Source organism: Megalopta genalis, chromosome 2 (assembly GCF_051020955.1).
Source record: "Megalopta genalis isolate 19385.01 chromosome 2, iyMegGena1_principal, whole genome shotgun sequence".
NCBI lineage: Eukaryota > Metazoa > Arthropoda > Insecta > Hymenoptera > Halictidae > Megalopta > Megalopta genalis.
This window is the reverse complement of record NC_135014.1, coordinates 30,740,120-30,756,539: the sequence shown is the minus strand read 5'-3', so window position 1 is coordinate 30,756,539 and position 16,420 is coordinate 30,740,120. Positions and strand designations below refer to the sequence as shown.

The 16,420-nt window shown below is 39.6% G+C and overlaps 5 protein-coding genes across 10 annotated transcripts; 2 read left to right on the top strand and 3 right to left on the bottom strand.

Annotated features, from left to right (window-relative positions):
* The first annotated feature begins 1,012 nt into the window (after positions 1–1,012).
* On the top strand, positions 1,013–2,443 carry mRpS2 (mitochondrial ribosomal protein S2). Its single transcript, XM_033479037.2, has 3 exons — positions 1,013–1,276; positions 1,357–1,431; positions 1,511–2,443. Exons 1-3 carry the CDS (start codon positions 1,240–1,242, stop codon positions 2,167–2,169), a joined length of 771 nt encoding a protein of 256 aa, XP_033334928.2. The 5' UTR covers positions 1,013–1,239; the 3' UTR covers positions 2,170–2,443.
* LOC117225461 (dehydrogenase/reductase SDR family member 7) lies at positions 2,226–4,444 on the bottom strand. Its single transcript, XM_033479036.2, has 7 exons — positions 3,952–4,444; positions 3,739–3,891; positions 3,555–3,661; positions 3,239–3,478; positions 2,697–2,816; positions 2,464–2,633; positions 2,226–2,392 (listed from the first exon to the last, which is right to left on the bottom strand). Exons 1-7 carry the CDS (start codon positions 4,073–4,075, stop codon positions 2,317–2,319), a joined length of 990 nt encoding a protein of 329 aa, XP_033334927.2. The 5' UTR covers positions 4,076–4,444; the 3' UTR covers positions 2,226–2,316.
* A 1,390-nt stretch (positions 4,445–5,834) lies between these two features.
* Positions 5,835–10,497, bottom strand: LOC117225359 (phospholipid scramblase 1). 3 transcript variants are annotated; one of them, XM_076519154.1, is made up of 7 exons: positions 10,352–10,497; positions 8,083–8,184; positions 7,836–7,985; positions 7,263–7,495; positions 7,017–7,178; positions 6,731–6,877; positions 5,835–5,984 (listed from the first exon to the last, which is right to left on the bottom strand). In XM_076519154.1, exons 1-7 carry the CDS (start codon positions 10,389–10,391, stop codon positions 5,937–5,939), a joined length of 882 nt encoding a protein of 293 aa, XP_076375269.1. In that variant the 5' UTR covers positions 10,392–10,497; the 3' UTR covers positions 5,835–5,936. The 3 variants fall into 3 exon arrangements, with proteins under 3 accessions (XP_076375269.1, XP_033334759.2, XP_033334760.2); XM_033478868.2 differs by lacking the exon at positions 10,352–10,497 and adding an exon at positions 8,272–9,016; XM_033478869.2 differs by lacking the exons at positions 5,835–5,984; positions 10,352–10,497 and adding an exon at positions 8,272–9,068 and having other exon boundaries at positions 6,738–6,877; positions 6,938–7,178.
* On the top strand, positions 10,164–15,791 carry LOC117225445 (uncharacterized). 4 transcript variants are annotated; one of them, XM_033479012.2, is made up of 10 exons: positions 10,164–10,334; positions 11,603–11,896; positions 12,335–12,441; positions 12,662–12,942; positions 13,125–13,386; positions 13,499–13,861; positions 13,951–14,025; positions 14,119–14,350; positions 14,440–14,591; positions 14,716–15,791. In XM_033479012.2, the coding sequence occupies exons 2-10, from the start codon at positions 11,608–11,610 to the stop codon at positions 14,848–14,850; spliced, it is 1,896 nt and encodes a 631-aa protein (XP_033334903.2). In that variant the 5' UTR covers positions 10,164–10,334; positions 11,603–11,607; the 3' UTR covers positions 14,851–15,791. The 4 variants fall into 4 exon arrangements, with proteins under 4 accessions (XP_033334903.2, XP_076375268.1, XP_033334906.2 ...); XM_076519153.1 differs by lacking the exon at positions 10,164–10,334 and adding an exon at positions 10,504–10,769 and having other exon boundaries at positions 14,122–14,350; XM_033479015.2 differs by lacking the exon at positions 10,164–10,334 and adding an exon at positions 10,504–10,769.
* LOC143258857 (uncharacterized) lies at positions 15,733–16,355 on the bottom strand. Its single transcript, XM_076519156.1, has 2 exons — positions 16,121–16,355; positions 15,733–16,034 (listed from the first exon to the last, which is right to left on the bottom strand). The coding sequence occupies exons 1-2, from the start codon at positions 16,209–16,211 to the stop codon at positions 15,913–15,915; spliced, it is 213 nt and encodes a 70-aa protein (XP_076375271.1). The 5' UTR covers positions 16,212–16,355; the 3' UTR covers positions 15,733–15,912.
* Positions 16,356–16,420: the final 65 nt, after the last annotated feature.

Below are 16,420 nucleotides of genomic sequence, written 5' to 3'. Positions count from 1 at the left end.
TATTATTATAATATTACATAACTAGTTTCGTTGTAGATTGCAGATCAAAATTTCTACTAGACGTTTTGAAATTGTTTCATATAGTTTTTTTAATATTTTTCATCGATAAATTCCAATCTTCAATAATTCTCTAAAACTCTGGGTTCGAGAGTTTTTTTTCGTAAGTAATTACTAAATGTGGTCTTTCTAAGCGAATACGAATGCAAGGTTCAGCTTTGTTTTACAAATTTTTAAAAATAAAAATCGTATAAAATTACGAAATTATTCGTTTCTTCCGAAACTCCTTCTCGTAGAGGAGAAATTTGATTGCTAGCCGCCCAATTGACAAGTCCTGTGATGGTTGAATTAATAAAATTTTGTAAATTCATAAACTAGAAGGTATTATTTAAAATGTGGCTTGCGGTTTATCGAAAATTTTAATAATTGTAGAAATGATCGCTGTTTCAAGACGTTCGCAAATAAATACACTGGAATGCGTGGTCCAGAATCCTATGGGGTGAAAAGTACAAGTCGAATATCGCGCCAAGTATTTCAGATGGAGCGTCGAGCGTATGGACGCGCGAATAGAGTGGGAACGCAAGCAAGGTAAAGTGAGGCAAGCTACATTGGTCGTCGGTGTGATTTTTTTCGCTTGTAGTTGCGCCGATGTCGTGCTGTCTTGCTGACTAAATCTGTGGGGGCAGCACTGCTTACTTGTGAAGCGTCAACCAATTAGAAAAAAGTAGTATCTGTGTCTCCCCTCATATTTCTGAGCGCCTTGCCTCCGACATCGCTCAGTACAGCTCAATTGCTCGTTTTCTATCTCCCTAAGCCAGCGCGCGTGTCTCCACCATTTTGCTGAGCATTTTATCCGCAATGAATCCTGCAAATCGTGAGCCAATCGGAACGAAACAATTTCTATTCCGACCCTCGCTAATCAATCAAGCTGCGGCCGGAAGCCTTGTAGGAGTAGGATCCACTACAAATGCATTGCAAGATTGCAACTTATAAGGAATGACTTGAACGTAGCAACAGAAGTTGTACAAATTTGTACTACACTATAGTGATACATTCATTACGTGTGAATTTCTATATGTATGATGCTTTAAAATGAACAAATACTTAATAATTTGAACATAATTTACGCAAGAAAATTTGAAGAAAAATCTAACGCAATATAGTATCCTACGCTAAGAATATTTGCTAACGCTCCTGTGAAGTTTCCAAGCTGTATAAATAATAACATTAATATTTGTTAAAATGAATAATGTGATCAGAAGACAAATTTTGTCTGGATGTAAATATAATTTACATATTCTAGAAGATTGAATAATTAATGGTGGTTATTGTATGCTTTATTTTTGCATTTTGTTACAGTATTCGCCGCACGTTTTCAACAAATCGGTCGCAAATTATCAGCAAATGTTGAAGCTGAACCAGATACTACTGGTGGTAAAGATGTACTATATTCTGACATTCCATTTACAATGTCTAATAATATTATCCTTAATGTTAAAGTTTAATTTTTTAGGTGTCCCAGAAGTTGAACAGATTTTGTTAGATCCATTGTCGCATCCAGACTTTTTTAAAGTCCATGATTTATTTACAATCGAAGATTTATTTATGGCTAGAGTACATTTTGGTCATAAAGTAGGATCTTTGGATGATCATATGCGACCATTTATATTTGGATCCAGATTAGGTCATCTAATACTTGATTTAGACCAGACAGTCGAGCATTTACAACAAGCTTTAAATTTTGCAGCACATGTAGCATTTAAAAATGGACTTATTTTATTTATCGCAAAGGCTCCTCACATTGCAAACATGGTAGAAAACACTGCTAAAGAGTGTGGAGAATATGCTCATACCAGGCATTGGAGACAGGGAACATTTATCAATGCCAAACATGAGTTTGGAATGGTTACTAGATTGCCAGATCTATGCATATTCCTCAATACTATGGAATCGGTTGTTGACCAGCATAGCGCGGTAACTCATGCAGCTAAAATGGCTATTCCGACAATTGGTATTGTGGACACAAATTGTAATCCAAACTTGATAACATATCCAGTTCCTGGAAACGATGACACACCATGTGCTATAGAGTTGTATTGTAACTTATTTAAAAGTGCTATAATGAGGGGGAAAATTGGTAGAAAAGTAATTGAAAAGGTAACGCAGAAATAATTTGTCGTATAATATTATAGACCTAATAGATTTTTTATGTTGAAAGAGATTAAACGTTATTTCTATTAAATTGGGTTTCTGTCTTTATTTAAAAATATGTAACAAAAATGGAAGAAGCATTTCATAAACATTTCACAAGTCTCACAATTATTCTTCCTGTTGGATCGTTGGTTTATCGTCCCGTAGACGTTGGAAAAATCTTGTTCCCAGTGATTTTAATAGCCTACAAAAATAAGAAATAATTAAATAATAAATAACGTTGTTACATTGAAAACCGAAGAGAGAATTTAATACCAAGTCCCTATGTTTGGAAAATAAATTTTCAGGTATATTATTTGAAGTATAACTGGTACACAAATCCAAACTTCAGAAAGTTGATTTGCTATTGCAACTCCCATTAATGTTGCACAGCGTTCTGCAGTAAGTTTGTACTGTGAACCCATTTTTATTGTTTCATTATATTTCTGTAAATGAAGTGACATTAACAAATTGACAAACATTTTATTATAATACAATATTAAACATACCTCTCCAGGCTTTTCCGTAAACGCTACCTCTAAGAAATTTGTTTGAATTGGTCCTGGACATACTATTGTAACTGGTATATTGCTACCTACTTTTTCTACGTCGAAAGTATTGAAGTATCCCTATATATGACAAGAAAGAAATATACATACAGGGTGTTCAGAAAATCGTGGTACAACCGGCAGGGGGGTGATTCTACATGCAAAAATAAGTTGAGGAGGAATAATATTTATTTATTTAAGGTTCGGTTTTCGACGAAACTGAGTTGAAAGATGCGTCAAATTCGTGTGGCTTGTAATATGACGAGAAGTAGAATTGCTACATCATGACCAGACGCGCTAGTTGATTCCTATTCAATAGTATTACTTTTTCAACCTAATTTTTCTCAAAAACGGTGCCTTAAATAAAAAAATGTTATTCCTCTTTCTCGACTTATTTTTGCATGTAGAATCACCCCCTTGCCGGTTGTACCACGATTTTCCGAACATCCTGTGCTAAAATATGTGTAATTAATATTTTGTGATAATACTTTAATGTTACTAACGTGTAAAGCATATTTAGTGGCACAATATGTGGCAGAATATGGTGCCGATGTGATACCTGCAATACTCGAATTAACCACAAAATGACCTGTGCCTAGTTGCAGGAAATATTTTGCCACCAAGCGGCTTAAAGCAACTTGGGAAAAAACATTTACAGAGAACATGTCCTTATCGACAACTGGACTGATATGCTCCCATCGTGCCCGTTGAGAACAACCTGCATTAATTACAAGTATATCCAACTAGAATCAAAATTTGGAACGTAGTTAAAATTCAACTGCGAATTATTAGTAAAATTTCAGTCTAACACGTACTTACTTTTCCAAATTGATGAAGAACTTGTTGAAATGTTGATTCATGACTATCTATATCACAAACATCCAAGACAAGTACTTGAATATCTGCATCCGTTAATTTGGAGTTTCCTGAAAAAGAATATGCATTAAATTTTAAAAAATATGGAATGGGGTAATGAATAAATATCCTAGGGATGTGTACATACTTTGTAAGCAATTAGCTTTTACTTTTTCCAGTAGTTCTTTTCTTCGTGCAGAGAGTGCTAATTTACAACCGGCATCTGCTAATACATATGCAAGATTTTCTCCAATTCCACTGGATGCTCCTGTTATCCAGACTGTTTTGCCTTTTAATGAATCTAAGGAAATAAAAAAAAATGGGTAGAAAATATCATTGATAATACATTTGTAATACTCACGTATCGGTTTTCCAAATTTTTCATAGAAGGCAAGTTTCAAATCGCAATCCACAAACCAGGGATATATCATATAAATGAGATAATAGATAATGACTATTAAACCAACTATGGCTAAAAGATCCATTTCTTAAATAGAGCCAAATCTTATGCTTGGAAAATTGCAACGAAGAATAATTGACGAACATAGAATTGTTTGTTATCATAAGGAAGTGCTTGTATATAGAGGGTGGGCCTCGAGTCTCGATTCTAGAGAGACTGTCCACCCACATGCGCATTTATGTCGATGTAACGCCATTCCCGCCATTCTGAGCGAAGCCAAGCGAACTGCAGCGAATAAGCCACACTTATATTTTTATTTCTCATAGTCTCTTATATCTTACAGTACAGTAATTTCTCTTGGATTCGCCGAACCTCTGTATTTTCTGGTTCTCACTATAATATTGCTACGGCACACTCCGCGGCTTCTTTGATTCGAATTCCCGGAAGACAGTTCATAATACAATTACATAACTTTTTCTAATTTTGACTGATTTTTTTAACACATTGCTAACAGTTTTCTGATTAAAATGAGACCAAATATGATATAGTTTGGTCAAATATTTCTGATTAAAATAAAATCGAACACGATATAATTTCGATTACATTTATTTACTTAATACTTGATGTGTAATTCATTTGATTCCACGATTATATTCAGATGATTATATAAGTAAAATACATTGTTGTACATATTAATAAAAACTGCCTCGACATTGTGCATAATTAGATAAGTGCAAAATTATATTCTACAATAAATTATTTTGTTGCATATCATCCTTGGAATTGTTGCTTTATATAACACTATAAAATAGAAAATAAAAATTCTTTTCCCATATCAGTTTTTAACTTTGATTATGTTCCTTTCCGCGCTGTGTTATATTCTATTAAATACATTTTTTCGAAACTAGATTATGTACACGCTTCTTTTAGTTTGTATGATGGTGTATATAATCTGGTTTCGAAAAATATGTACTTAATACATTCTGGCTCTAGAATCCAGAATTTGAATTACCGCTTCTAAACCGCCATATTAAATATTACTTTGTCCGAGTTGCAGCTAGCTCGAGTGACAGATGGGATGGGGAGTATCCAGTGTTGGCTGGAAAAATACGATCACGCGCGACGTAAATCTTCTGCAAGCAGATTGGATGCGCAGTAAAATGCTAATTAGTAAAATGCTAAGGATGTGCGCGTTATCTTAGGAAACAATAAAAGCGTACAGAAGTAGGTCCCATTACTGAACTCTATTGAACTACGTGTGTCAAATCGAAGATCAGTCATAAAAATGAAGATTCGTTTCCAAAATTAATTAACAAATAAAAATCTCTTCAATACATAAATGATGCACGTAAATCGGAGGCCGGAGGCAATGATAAATCGTGTGGAAGATGAAAATAGAGATTTAATTTATACATGCTGTTGCAACAAAATTATTATTCTTCACGTTCGTCCGATAATGTTATGTAAGATCGTTGTTTAAAACGGTTGACACACGTAGTCGAACGTTCTCATAAACAGATGATTTGTACCGATTTCTCCACATGCTACAATGTAAATTTCGGCATGAATCATTTGCTCCTTAAAATATAAGAATACCGCCATTACAGATAGCAACAAAATACTCGAACTTTCACCTAAAATGAATTGTTGGTAACTTTGTCAACCAGGTTGAGCATTTCGTCGGTAGTGGCAAAATTATTCAAATATCATAATTTGACAAAGGTGACGCCACTATGCTAATCCCACTAAACTCTAAATTTAGGGCCATTATACCTACGTGTAATGGTCTAGTCAGATTTTATATTGTAACTTGCAGCGGAAGCGGAAAGAATAGGCTTATAGGGTAGGTCATCAGGCATATATTTCGTCAGTATTTATATATATATATTTCATACAATAAAAATGATATTTGCGTACGTATAATATATTGCATTCCATTTTATTGTTTAGGTCCGTAGCGACTTTGGTCTTACCTGCTCGAAATACATATGTACCTGAAAATAATTTTAATTCTACATTTACATCTGTATCCGTATCTATATTAATATTTATATTTACGTCTATATCTACATATATCTATGTATATCTATATCTATACTTTGTAGATTGTAATCAAAAAATGATCGGTCACTTAAAAAAACGAAAACAACATCCAAGGGACTGGATTATAATGATATGCAAATACAATGGACAGATACATGCACATATACGTACACGGAAAAAAAGGAGATATTTACAAGGGAAGGACCCCAAATGTGACGTTCACTTTTTTATAAGATTTGGTACAGTGATGGTACCAAATCAGGTACAGATAGAGCTTATGAAGCTGAATCCAATAATATCCGGTTTTGAGGTCAGACGGCTTATAGTTTTTGAGGTATTTAATGTTAAAGTTGTTAATAAAAGGCCAGAAAAGTAAGTCGTTGTGCTGCGTCGCGTTCAGCTATGTCAGACAAGTATGTACTCACAAGTGATGAGGGAATAGTACAGAAGGAGCATTAGGTATGAGAGCGAGTGAATCTTTCCATAGATTCTTCTCTCTTACTCCACCACCCCGTTCTGCTGTGCGGTGCCACGCGCCATAATCCAGCTCGTCTTTCTGATCTCTTATTAACAACTTTAACGTTAAATATCCCAAAAACTATAAGCCGTCTGACCCAAAAAAAACGGGTATTCTTGGATTCAGCTTTACAAGCTCTATCGTTACGCTTTGGTGCCTTCCCTTGTTAGCGATATTTACCAGCAGGAACGCAGTGGCGAGAATTAAGCTCTTCAATTTGATATCTGTGGCTTCCGGAAACGAGATGAGCAAAACATAATCACGAAGCGTATTGTCCCATTGGTGCATCAAAGACGCAATTTGATGAGTACCGTCGTTGGTAATTACCTGTAACAAGCCCAGATTTAGTTTCAAATTGTTTCAGCCCTTTCGATACGGGTACTAAACTGTATTGCGGTATCGGTCAGACATCTCGTCGATTTCGAAATACTTTGTCTTATGCGGTAAACGAAATGTTGCTCTTTACTTGGAAATGCGCTTCCTTGTACATGCAGCAGCCGCATATGTTCGGTCCGATGACGTTGCAAAGTTCGTTGCGGGCGTCGTCGTAAACCGTAAAACTTGGTCCAATTATAGTGAAGTTTTGTTCCACCGTCCCTATGAGATTTGCGTTTCCGACTGTAATCTTCTGCGAAAAGTAATTCAGATTGAAATCGGCAAATCTGGAATTGAAAGTCCAGATTCGAGATCCGAACGGGCCCCGTTAACTTACGCGCAACTTGCTCAATGGACATGTCCACCTCGAGCTTATCTTCATCTTGAACGCCGGCTGGCCAAATTGGTCGACAACGTTCAGGTCAAAGTCCCCACAGCGCGGAATCAGTTCCGAACACAAGAGCGGAGTCGATAATCCGACTTCTGTGTCCACCAACATAGCCAGAAACAATGTTTCCCCTCGCGGGATTTTAACTCTGTATTGGAGGCGTCTTTCCGTTCTGCCCAACACTGTTCGTACAATAAATTCGGCCGTGAAGCATAAACAGTACGCGCAATCGATATCGAAAGGTTTGCAGTGTTCGATTAGTTTCGCGGTAGAATTATTGCTAGCTATTCCCTGTACACGAGATCCCGAGAAAATGTCGCAACAACTATATTCGATCGTTCGGCTAGCACTTTTCGAATGTTCGAACTCGACGTTAGTCTGATTCGATTGCATTTTTTAGATTTATTTCTTATTTATTTTATTTTATTATTTTATATTTTTATATTTTTATTATATATTTTATTATTTTATTTTATTTCTTTATTTCTTTCTTTTTTATTTATTAATTTCAGATATACTAACGTGTACTCAAGTCGACGACCTGCTGGATCACCAACTGTTCCACGTTGCCCAGAAAATTCGTTCCCGACAGTATGCTCAGCTGAGGTCTCGGGGTTGATATCCAATCCAGCGAGTTCTGGTAGGTCTCCCTCCTCGACTCTTGGACTTGGCCTGGTAAAAAGATTCCATCGAAAGTCTGTCTCTCGTTTGATCGTTCGATCGTTTTTCTACGTCGTTTATAAAAATTAAGCAAACCCCCTTGATTTACCATAGGGCTGCGACGTGATAATGTTTGGTCCCGAATGAATGGGATACGGATAGTCCAGCACGTTCTCCTGCATTTCTATCGTCTCGCCGGATATGACGTTCTCTGCGAAATCGAAAAGGACATCGTTATCCTTGCGAAGCAAGGATCATCGGGGAACGACAGCGAGCAACGCGCTTGTCGTATTATTACCGGATGTCGCGCGATTAAGGTCATCGACCTCCGCTTCACCCTCAACCGTGACAATTCGCATTGACGCCCGTGTCACTCGTTTGCACCATAACTTTCCTCGCCAGTCGATTTTACGCCGTGCTGGAGATCCTTGTGGAATTTATTAATTTTAATGGCCTCGTCAAGCGACGGAGGATTATACGGATCGATTAACCACCGAGTGTGAATATCAATAAGTTACGGCGAGAGAGGACGGGACACAGGACAGGACACGACGGCGAGACGGATCGCGACAGGTTTTAGGAATTACGAGAGGTATCCTTCGCTGTGGAAAGCACAACACGTCGAAATCCGTCTTTCAGAAATGTCTGATTTTCCACGCGTTCGCGAATCGCCGTCGGCATCGTCGCAAGGCAGTTCAGATACTGTTCGACCATTCCTTCCGTATTCACTTTCTATCGTTATCGGTGATTACAATTGAACTCGCTTATCGCGATACGCTCGATAAAAACTGATACTCTCTGTTTTCGAACCGGTCTCGTCCGGCAGTCGTTCGGAACAAAAGCCTTTGCTATTTAGCAACTTTACGGAAACCTCGGACGATCGAACGTTGCGCGCCGATCGTATCGATAATAACGTGACCTTCGAACATAATCCACCTTTGTCGGTGTTGTACATTGCATGCACAATACACCGGGCTAAGATCGAGCGGGCCCGATAAGCAATCGGGTGTAGCTCGAATAAAGTTAAAGTCGGTATAAGTTGAACGAGATAGGAGAACGAATGGAAAACCTATTCCTCGAGAAACCGCGAGAACGTGCGTAGCAAGAAATAATAATGTATCGATCACGGTGGCCGTCAATACCGAACTTTTCCTTCAATCGAACATTTCAGAATTCGCATTTAGAATCGTTCGGCGGGTTTTCTATTGTTCTCTTATGCCTTGCGTCTCTCTGCTCGCAACAAGTGGCTAAAACTTTGAACCGATTGCCGTTCATCCGAATACATATATATATATATATATATATATATATATATATATATATATATATATATATATCCGAAATGATCGAGTTCTCCCAGTTCCATTCATTTAGCTCAAACGGATGAAATCGATAACCGCGGGAGATGACGAAACCCCTTTTTTATACGGTAAGGAATCCTCTCCGGATTCCGCGGATTCCTCTCGACAATTATCTCATGCTAATCCTTGGGCCGCTAGATTCCATTCAGATTCCGCTAATTTTTGTGTTTCAGAAACCTCGCGACGATGTAATCTACATTTTGCCTAGCTGCTCCAACGAAGCCTAGAAAAAACTTGTTGGCTACGAGGCGCTGTTGAATAAGGTACTCCTGCCTCGTCCTTTGAATCTCAAATACTACGATTTAATATGGAAATTCCAATAAGAGAGAGAGAGAGAGAGAGGGGATGGGGGCATCGCGTCTTTGACAATCGACTGATAGGCGTCCGAGGAAAGACCGTTTCAAGGATTCTACCCTCGATTCCAAGATAACAATTTTCATCGACAGGCGAAAGGAATGAAGAGGCGAGGAGAGGAAAGAGAACGTCGCCGCGTTCAATACGGATCTAAACTACTCGTTCCTGTCCGCGTGGATTAAATGTTTGGAGCGAAACTGCCCGCTGACGATCGCAATCGGTGGCCGGCGATCGGTTGACCAGCGATCAGCCGATTCCGCCGTTGAAAGTGAGTCGCGCGCCCATAATATTCCGGCCGACTTATTCACCGTAATTTTCTATGTTTTCTATATTTTTCTTATTTTCTGTGCTTCCCGACAGCAGGCGGAGGCAAGGCACACCTCACGCCTCACACGCCTTTACTTGTTGCTGCGGACCCGGCACGTTCCATGCGCGTTTCTATCGATCCCTTCGGCCGCTATATAAAAGCTCGCGGCATCGGTAGTCATGGAAGACCGAGAAGTCGTCCGTCACCCTGTACAGGTCCGTCGCTAGTCGAGGCTAGTTCACGTAGAACGCAAAAAAGGCAAAACAAAAAGAACAACGAAACGAACGAACGAACCAGTGCTTTGTGATTTCTCACGCGAATGTGTAATTAGAGAGCCAAGTAAGTGGAACCCTTACCGAGCCATTCCTCGATCGATTCTCGTCCCGTACAAGCCATTTCTTCTTTTTATTTCATACGACCCTGATCGTCGACGTTGTACCACCGTTCGGCGATAGAGAGAGAGCGGAACAGGAAGGAGACCTTTGCTCGACGCTCCCGTGGAAAGTAATTACGCCGCGGCGCGCGTCCTACCGACGCGGAAAATCGTTGATTGTCGCGGAATTATCGGGTATCGTTCGGCGCGGACCCTGTGTCATTCAACCATCTGTTAGCGGCCAACAATTAGCCGAAGGATAATCGGACAGAAGGACGAGAGCGGATCGTTACCGGTTTGGATTAGGTGATCGTGGCAAATGAAAGGTGAACGATCCGGTTTCGACGATCGTTTTCATCCCTTCGATCCTGATATCGTACGCCACATCCGGAGCCACCGAGGTATCCGCTATCGATGATGATCGATCGCTGTTCGATTATCTGAATCTCTCGATATAAATATTTGGATTACCTATCGGATCGTGTTCGGACGTTAATCGGTTAATCGGTGGAGAAATTTTCTTGACCGTTGCACGTGTTCCTCTAAGGGGACCGGTGCTGTTGTCGGCAGCGAATTCTGCCGTGAAACGGAATTTCGTCGTCGCGCCGCGAAACATTCGTTCTACGCGCTATACGCAAAAGTAGATCTTCGATTTATCGATTGGGAAACGCACGCGAGCGTAAGAATTGCGAATAGGTAGACGCGAATGGAAGCGTTAAGTACTTCGTTCTAAACTAAAAAAAAAAAACTAATCAAGGCCGAAACGTGATTTGAGCGAAATTGAATAAACAGCGGCTGATACGGCGTTAATATAATATTATATTAACATAATATATAATATTAATAATATAATATGTTAATATAATATTGTAATAATAGAGAATTCGCATTGCGTTAGTTTTTCTGTCCGATCTCATTGTCACGTATTGATTTACAGCAGGGGCGATAAACTTCGTCGCGGGCCGCACGCCTTCTCCTTTCAGCCATATATGTGTGTAGTTGGCTCCCCTACTACCGAAAATGCGAGCGACGACCGATGAGTGAAACACGAGTGCGAGTACGACGAGACGCGACGCGTGGGCCACGAGTGGCCCGCGGGCCGCCAATTCGTCATTCTAGATTTATAGCATGTTAATATGGTTTCCTCATTGGACCCGGTCCACATTGTTGGCGATCCAGGGTCGTGCGAGATCGAGAGTTTCGCACGAATTTAATCGGCCGTTTAATTCGTCAGGTAGAATGCCGTGTCAACGATGGCTCCTGATATTTTTGATCGCCGGAACGACGACGCTGATAGCGGGCCTGCCCGATCGGGCAATGGAGGAGTCGATGTCGTTAACAGGTGCTCTGAACGCCATCACCAGGAAGCAGAGAGCACTAAACACTGCTCCTCAAGATTTCTACAACGATTTGCGGAACATGAAGTACCATGGTGCTGACGCCGATCGTAATCGTAAGATCGGCAAGGAGCATCAGGCCGAGAGAGAAATCGACGGGGTAGACGAACAGATTGAATTTCTACCAAACGGTAGAATATATAATAATTAGTATTATTAGTTCTCGTTGGTAGACCGCGGGCTTTTATGCGAGATAAATATTGTATTCATCGTGACAACTAGAGATAGGCGCCAGGCATACATTTAATTCTTTCTTGTAATATTATATATAATATGTAATAATATGTAACATTATATATATATATATATATATATATATATATATATATATATATTATTACAAGAATAATATATTATATATATATTATATAATATTATATATCTCTTGTAATATTTTCAATAAGTTGACGACAGAATATCGACGCTCGTCAATTATTTTGATTCGATCGATTCAAATTGCTCCCACTTATTCTTCTCGTAAATGCATAAAATCCACAGTCCAGTAATTAGCGACGTAGCAACGATAGACAACCGTTTAAAGTTTTGAACACGTTGCGCGTTTCTTGCAGATGTTAGCCAGCTCGAGACAGTGGGAAACGATCTTCGGACAACGGATCTGAACGACAAAACCCGCAAGAAAGTGTTGGTGGATTACTTGAACGGTGTTCTGCAACAGGTATTGGTCCGTCCGATTCATAATATTACATAATATCAATAATTACAATAAACAATTACATAATATAATATCATACAATAATATATAATAATATATAATATCATAATATAATCATATAATGTCAAAAAAAAATAAAATATAATAATAATATAATATCATAATATAATCATATAATATAATTATTAACGTTATAATATCTAAAATCCCGTTCCCGTTCCAGGAAGAACCGGTCACCTCTCTGTTTCGAGAACGCGAAAGAGGCGTCAGTCGTAAACGGACCGGCGGCTCCGATCGCATCAACATCGACAATAAACAGCTGGCGAAATTGTTGCTCGAGGAGGAAGACGAATCTCCGTACAACGTCGAGGAAGAAGACGAGAATAGGGACGGGAACGGAAATAGAAACCGAGACGGGGACGAGCCGGGTCGTATGAACACGAATGTCCTACAGGCTCTCTACGACCGATATAGGACCAATCTCGAAAACTATAAAGATTACGAGTCAGTCCGAATGTTGCTTCCGTTGCTTCCTTTCCCGTACCATACAGAATGCTAGATGTAGAACTGGTTGCCTGCTATCTCGGCAACTTGATCTCGATTAGATTTTCTAAAATTTTCTCAATCATCCTATCGCGCGTACTTGAACGTTACTAAAAAAAAAAAAAAAATGGTACTGTTGATAGGAGCGCTGGTTCAATGCCTTGGGGTGATTTGCTGAACAAGGAGTCCCTGATGCAAGATCAGAACGCGGAAGGCGACGACATCGAGTATACCGATCGAGACGTGGATCCGAAACTTTTGTATTTTTTGTTGACCGAACGTAAAACCATGAACGGAGGGTATCCTATTGGAAGCGACTATAGAACGTATCGGAACATGGCCAAACGATATCCTGTCTCCAAGAGGAGTCCACAGCCTCCGAAGAAGCAGGCCACGGATCCTAAGGTTGTTCAATTAGACTTTCCATCTCGAATGCGATAAGTTAAATAAATATTGTACATTCGTGAACGTAAATGGTATCATTTTTCAACATGTTTCTACGCGCGATGCATTGAAGGTCGTTCAAGATTTGGGAGCGTTGTTCGGCACGCAGTCCTCTACAAATCACAATCACACGTACGATCACGACCACGGTCATGATCACGAGCACAACCATGATCACGACCACGATCACGATCACGAGCACAAGCAGCAAAAGCACGAGAGCTCCACGGAGGCGCCGAAAGTAAACCTTCAGATGAAAGATCAGAAGGACAACGCGACGAAGAACGACAAGTCGAAACCCATCGAGGTCAGAAAGAAGAGCATCGACTGGTCACAGTATTTCGGTATCGATCGTAGGAGAAAGAAGTCTCTCTTTATGCCCGGCCAAGGGACGCAGAACCAAGACGACGAGTGGATGCTGCAACGATATTACGAGGTACATAATTCGAAAGTCGGTCGACGAGTCCACAATGCGAGCTCGGTCGACGCGGTAACGGCAGAATGTTAATGTTATACGTTATACAGAATATGGGCGACAATCTAAGAGTAAACGAGCTGGAGTCGAAGAAGGAGAATTTCAGTAGGAAAGATCAATTGAAGGTGCACGTTCAACGAATACCGTGATTTTCTTTCGATTATTATTGTAATAACCCGTTGTCGCTTAATCTTTAACGATACTAACGTCGTTGACAGAAGACATTGGCGTGTATACTGGCGAAATACTCCCTGGAGAAAATGGACAGAAAAGCCAATCAGACCTCGAATTTTCGGGAGAACAGGAATTTCGCCAAATTCACTGATAAATATAAGAGAAACGACGACGACGACAATATGATCGTCGAAGATGACGATAATGCCAATGCTGAAGATGACGATGATCTGATGGTCGAAAGTAAAAACGGCAATGGCAACGGCAACGGCGAAGGTACGATCTCGATGGAATGGCTCTACCTATCACGAAAATGCAGACTCGTAAAATGAATTCATATCTGTTTTGTATTGTGTTTTGCAAAGGTGTAGTCGAGGGCGATGCAACCTGTCTGGCTACACGAGATGTTCAAGAGATCCAAGAAAGATGCGTGTTCACGTTAGCCTCGCTGGTGGGAAGCGATTTGCAGAGGCTCTTTCTCGAGCCGTGCGTTATGCTGGAGTTGTGCAAGGCCTGCGTAAGCATCTTGAATCGTTAACGGGAAAATGATGCTGATCTAGCAGCCAACCGAAAAATTAGCGTAGTCAATGCCGGATATTTCGCATGAAAACTGGTCGCATAACGTCACCCTTGAATTTCAGGTGAAGGATGAACTGAAGAAGAACTGTCTGATGTATTACTTGCTAGATACCAAAAGGCTCTGCAACTCGAGACCGGGGAAAAGACCGAACATGCTTTGCCCCGCGATAGCCATGTTCTTTGCGTACTATCCTTAGTCAACGTTCTTCCCATTCTTCTTTTTGTTTCGTTCCGTTTTAATGCTCGGAACGCTGAGTTGCGATACCGATAAGAAACGATTCGCGATTACATATTAGGGGACGTTGTTTCATGAAATACACGCGGACTGAAAAAGAGAACCAAAGAGATCAATCCATTTGCGAGGTGTATGTATTGGCTGAATGTTTCGAATCGTACGTTTGCAATTTCATTATTCTCCTTCTCTTCCTGTTTTTCGATTAAACGGGACGGTAAATAATATGCGACAATAACAATTGACTGCTTGCGAATGATCTTACTGCAATATTTCACGACCGTACGTCGAGCTTTTCTTGAACTTTCATTTTTCTAATTGTACCATCGAACATCCTATATGAAAATAATTGAACAGGTAAATTAAGCCACAAGTTCGGATGGGCAACTTCGCTGGCAAAGAGAAAAAAACAGGAAGCGGAACAGAAATTTCCATTGGAACGGTCAACGATCGATTTCGATGAACTTGCAACAATAATATTATACTCGCGGAACGAGAAATGTATTTTTACGATGATTATGACGTTTCGTTTATGATAACGTTGACGTCCAACACGTCACATAAGGTCGTACAAATACTTTCGAAAGATGCAGTGTTCAGCGTTTAACGCTATGCCACTATAGAATTTCTATATGATTTTCGGAATTATCAAAAATGACACAGATTGCCGAAACGCAATGTACTCAAAACGCACGTACTCGCATATCGAAGCGAATTCGGTGAAGTGGGAAAAGCAGAAGATACGAAACAATGTTAACTATAATACTGTATGTGTTATCATTTGAATTGGATAAGGAGAGCGTATATGTGTATATTATTGTCTGTTCTTAGGTTACAAAACTATGGATACAGTTTCTGCCGGAGCTGTATTCGAACATAATACAAATATATTTCAACATAAGTGTCCACATGTCGTTTATTTTATCGATCAATTTATGATATCATTTTCTTCACTTCGAAACGCAAAAGAAATTTGAAACCTGCCGTTCCAAAGCCACCATTTTCCAATGACAAAAACAGTCATTCGTTACCCATCATTCGAGAACGTACCCGTCTCTCTCGTAATCAATTGTTCCAATGATTCGACGATCTCGAGTGTTTCAGGAGAGTACAGTTTCAATATTTTTAACTGCAATTCAGCACACTCGACTGAAACAAGGAGAAAATAAGATGAAAGCTACACGAAAAATGCTTTTCACTGCTGTTACAATGGAAACGTTGCTTTGTACATTAACCTCTCAATTTCGAAACAGCCTCTAGTTTCTTTCTCAATTCCACATTTAACATCTTGATTTGTATAACAGCATCTTTGTCGCGATCGGTCATTTTGTCTACCTCGAGGGTACTATCGGTTATAAAAATCAAATTTCTCTTTTGTTTATCGAACTCCCGCTATTTAATTGAAAAGGTAATGGCGCCATCTGCAAGAAATCGTAACAAGTGATTGGCCGTTACCAGTGGTCGATACGCGACGGATCAATAGTTGAAAGTTGGAAAACGAATGCTGGACCACTGTAAGATCACGTTTTTCTATG

What these genes read in the sequence shown, in the direction of transcription:
- LOC143258857 (XM_076519156.1), bottom strand. Translation starts at nt 16,211, where the DNA reads ATGACCGATCGCGACAAAGATGCTGTTATACAAATCAAGATGTTAAAT. An exon ending in GGCTGTTTCGAAATTGAGAG is followed by an intron (nt 16,035 to 16,120) that starts GTTAATGTACAA and finishes TCCTTGTTTCAG; the next exon opens with TCGAGTGTGCTGAATTGCAG.
- LOC117225461 (XM_033479036.2), bottom strand. Translation starts at nt 4,075, where the DNA reads ATGGATCTTTTAGCCATAGTTGGTTTAATAGTCATTATCTATTATCTC. An exon ending in AAAATTTGGAAAACCGATAC is followed by an intron (nt 3,892 to 3,951) that starts GTGAGTATTACA and finishes TTATTTCCTTAG; the next exon opens with ATTCATTAAAAGGCAAAACA. An exon ending in TTCTTCATCAATTTGGAAAA is followed by an intron (nt 3,479 to 3,554) that starts GTAAGTACGTGT and finishes TTTTGATTCTAG; the next exon opens with TTGGATATACTTGTAATTAA.
- mRpS2 (XM_033479037.2), top strand. Translation starts at nt 1,240, where the DNA reads ATGAATAATGTGATCAGAAGACAAATTTTGTCTGGAT. An exon ending in AAGACAAATTTTGTCTGGAT is followed by an intron (nt 1,277 to 1,356) that starts GTAAATATAATT and finishes ATTTTGTTACAG; the next exon opens with TATTCGCCGCACGTTTTCAA. An exon ending in TGAACCAGATACTACTGGTG is followed by an intron (nt 1,432 to 1,510) that starts GTAAAGATGTAC and finishes TTAATTTTTTAG; the next exon opens with GTGTCCCAGAAGTTGAACAG.
- LOC117225359 (XM_033478868.2), bottom strand. Translation starts at nt 8,332, where the DNA reads ATGCGAATTGTCACGGTTGAGGGTGAAGCGGAGGTCGATGACCTTAAT. An exon ending in GTCCATTGAGCAAGTTGCGC is followed by an intron (nt 7,179 to 7,262) that starts GTAAGTTAACGG and finishes TACTTTTCGCAG; the next exon opens with AAGATTACAGTCGGAAACGC. An exon ending in TCGCCACTGCGTTCCTGCTG is followed by an intron (nt 5,985 to 6,730) that starts GTAAATATCGCT and finishes AATTATTTTCAG; the next exon opens with GTACATATGTATTTCGAGCA.
- LOC117225445 (XM_033479015.2), top strand. Translation starts at nt 10,688, where the DNA reads ATGAAAGGTGAACGATCCGGTTTCGACGATCGTTTTCATCCCTTCGAT. An exon ending in CCACATCCGGAGCCACCGAG is followed by an intron (nt 10,770 to 11,602) that starts GTATCCGCTATC and finishes TTAATTCGTCAG; the next exon opens with GTAGAATGCCGTGTCAACGA. An exon ending in AGCAGGCCACGGATCCTAAG is followed by an intron (nt 13,387 to 13,498) that starts GTTGTTCAATTA and finishes GATGCATTGAAG; the next exon opens with GTCGTTCAAGATTTGGGAGC.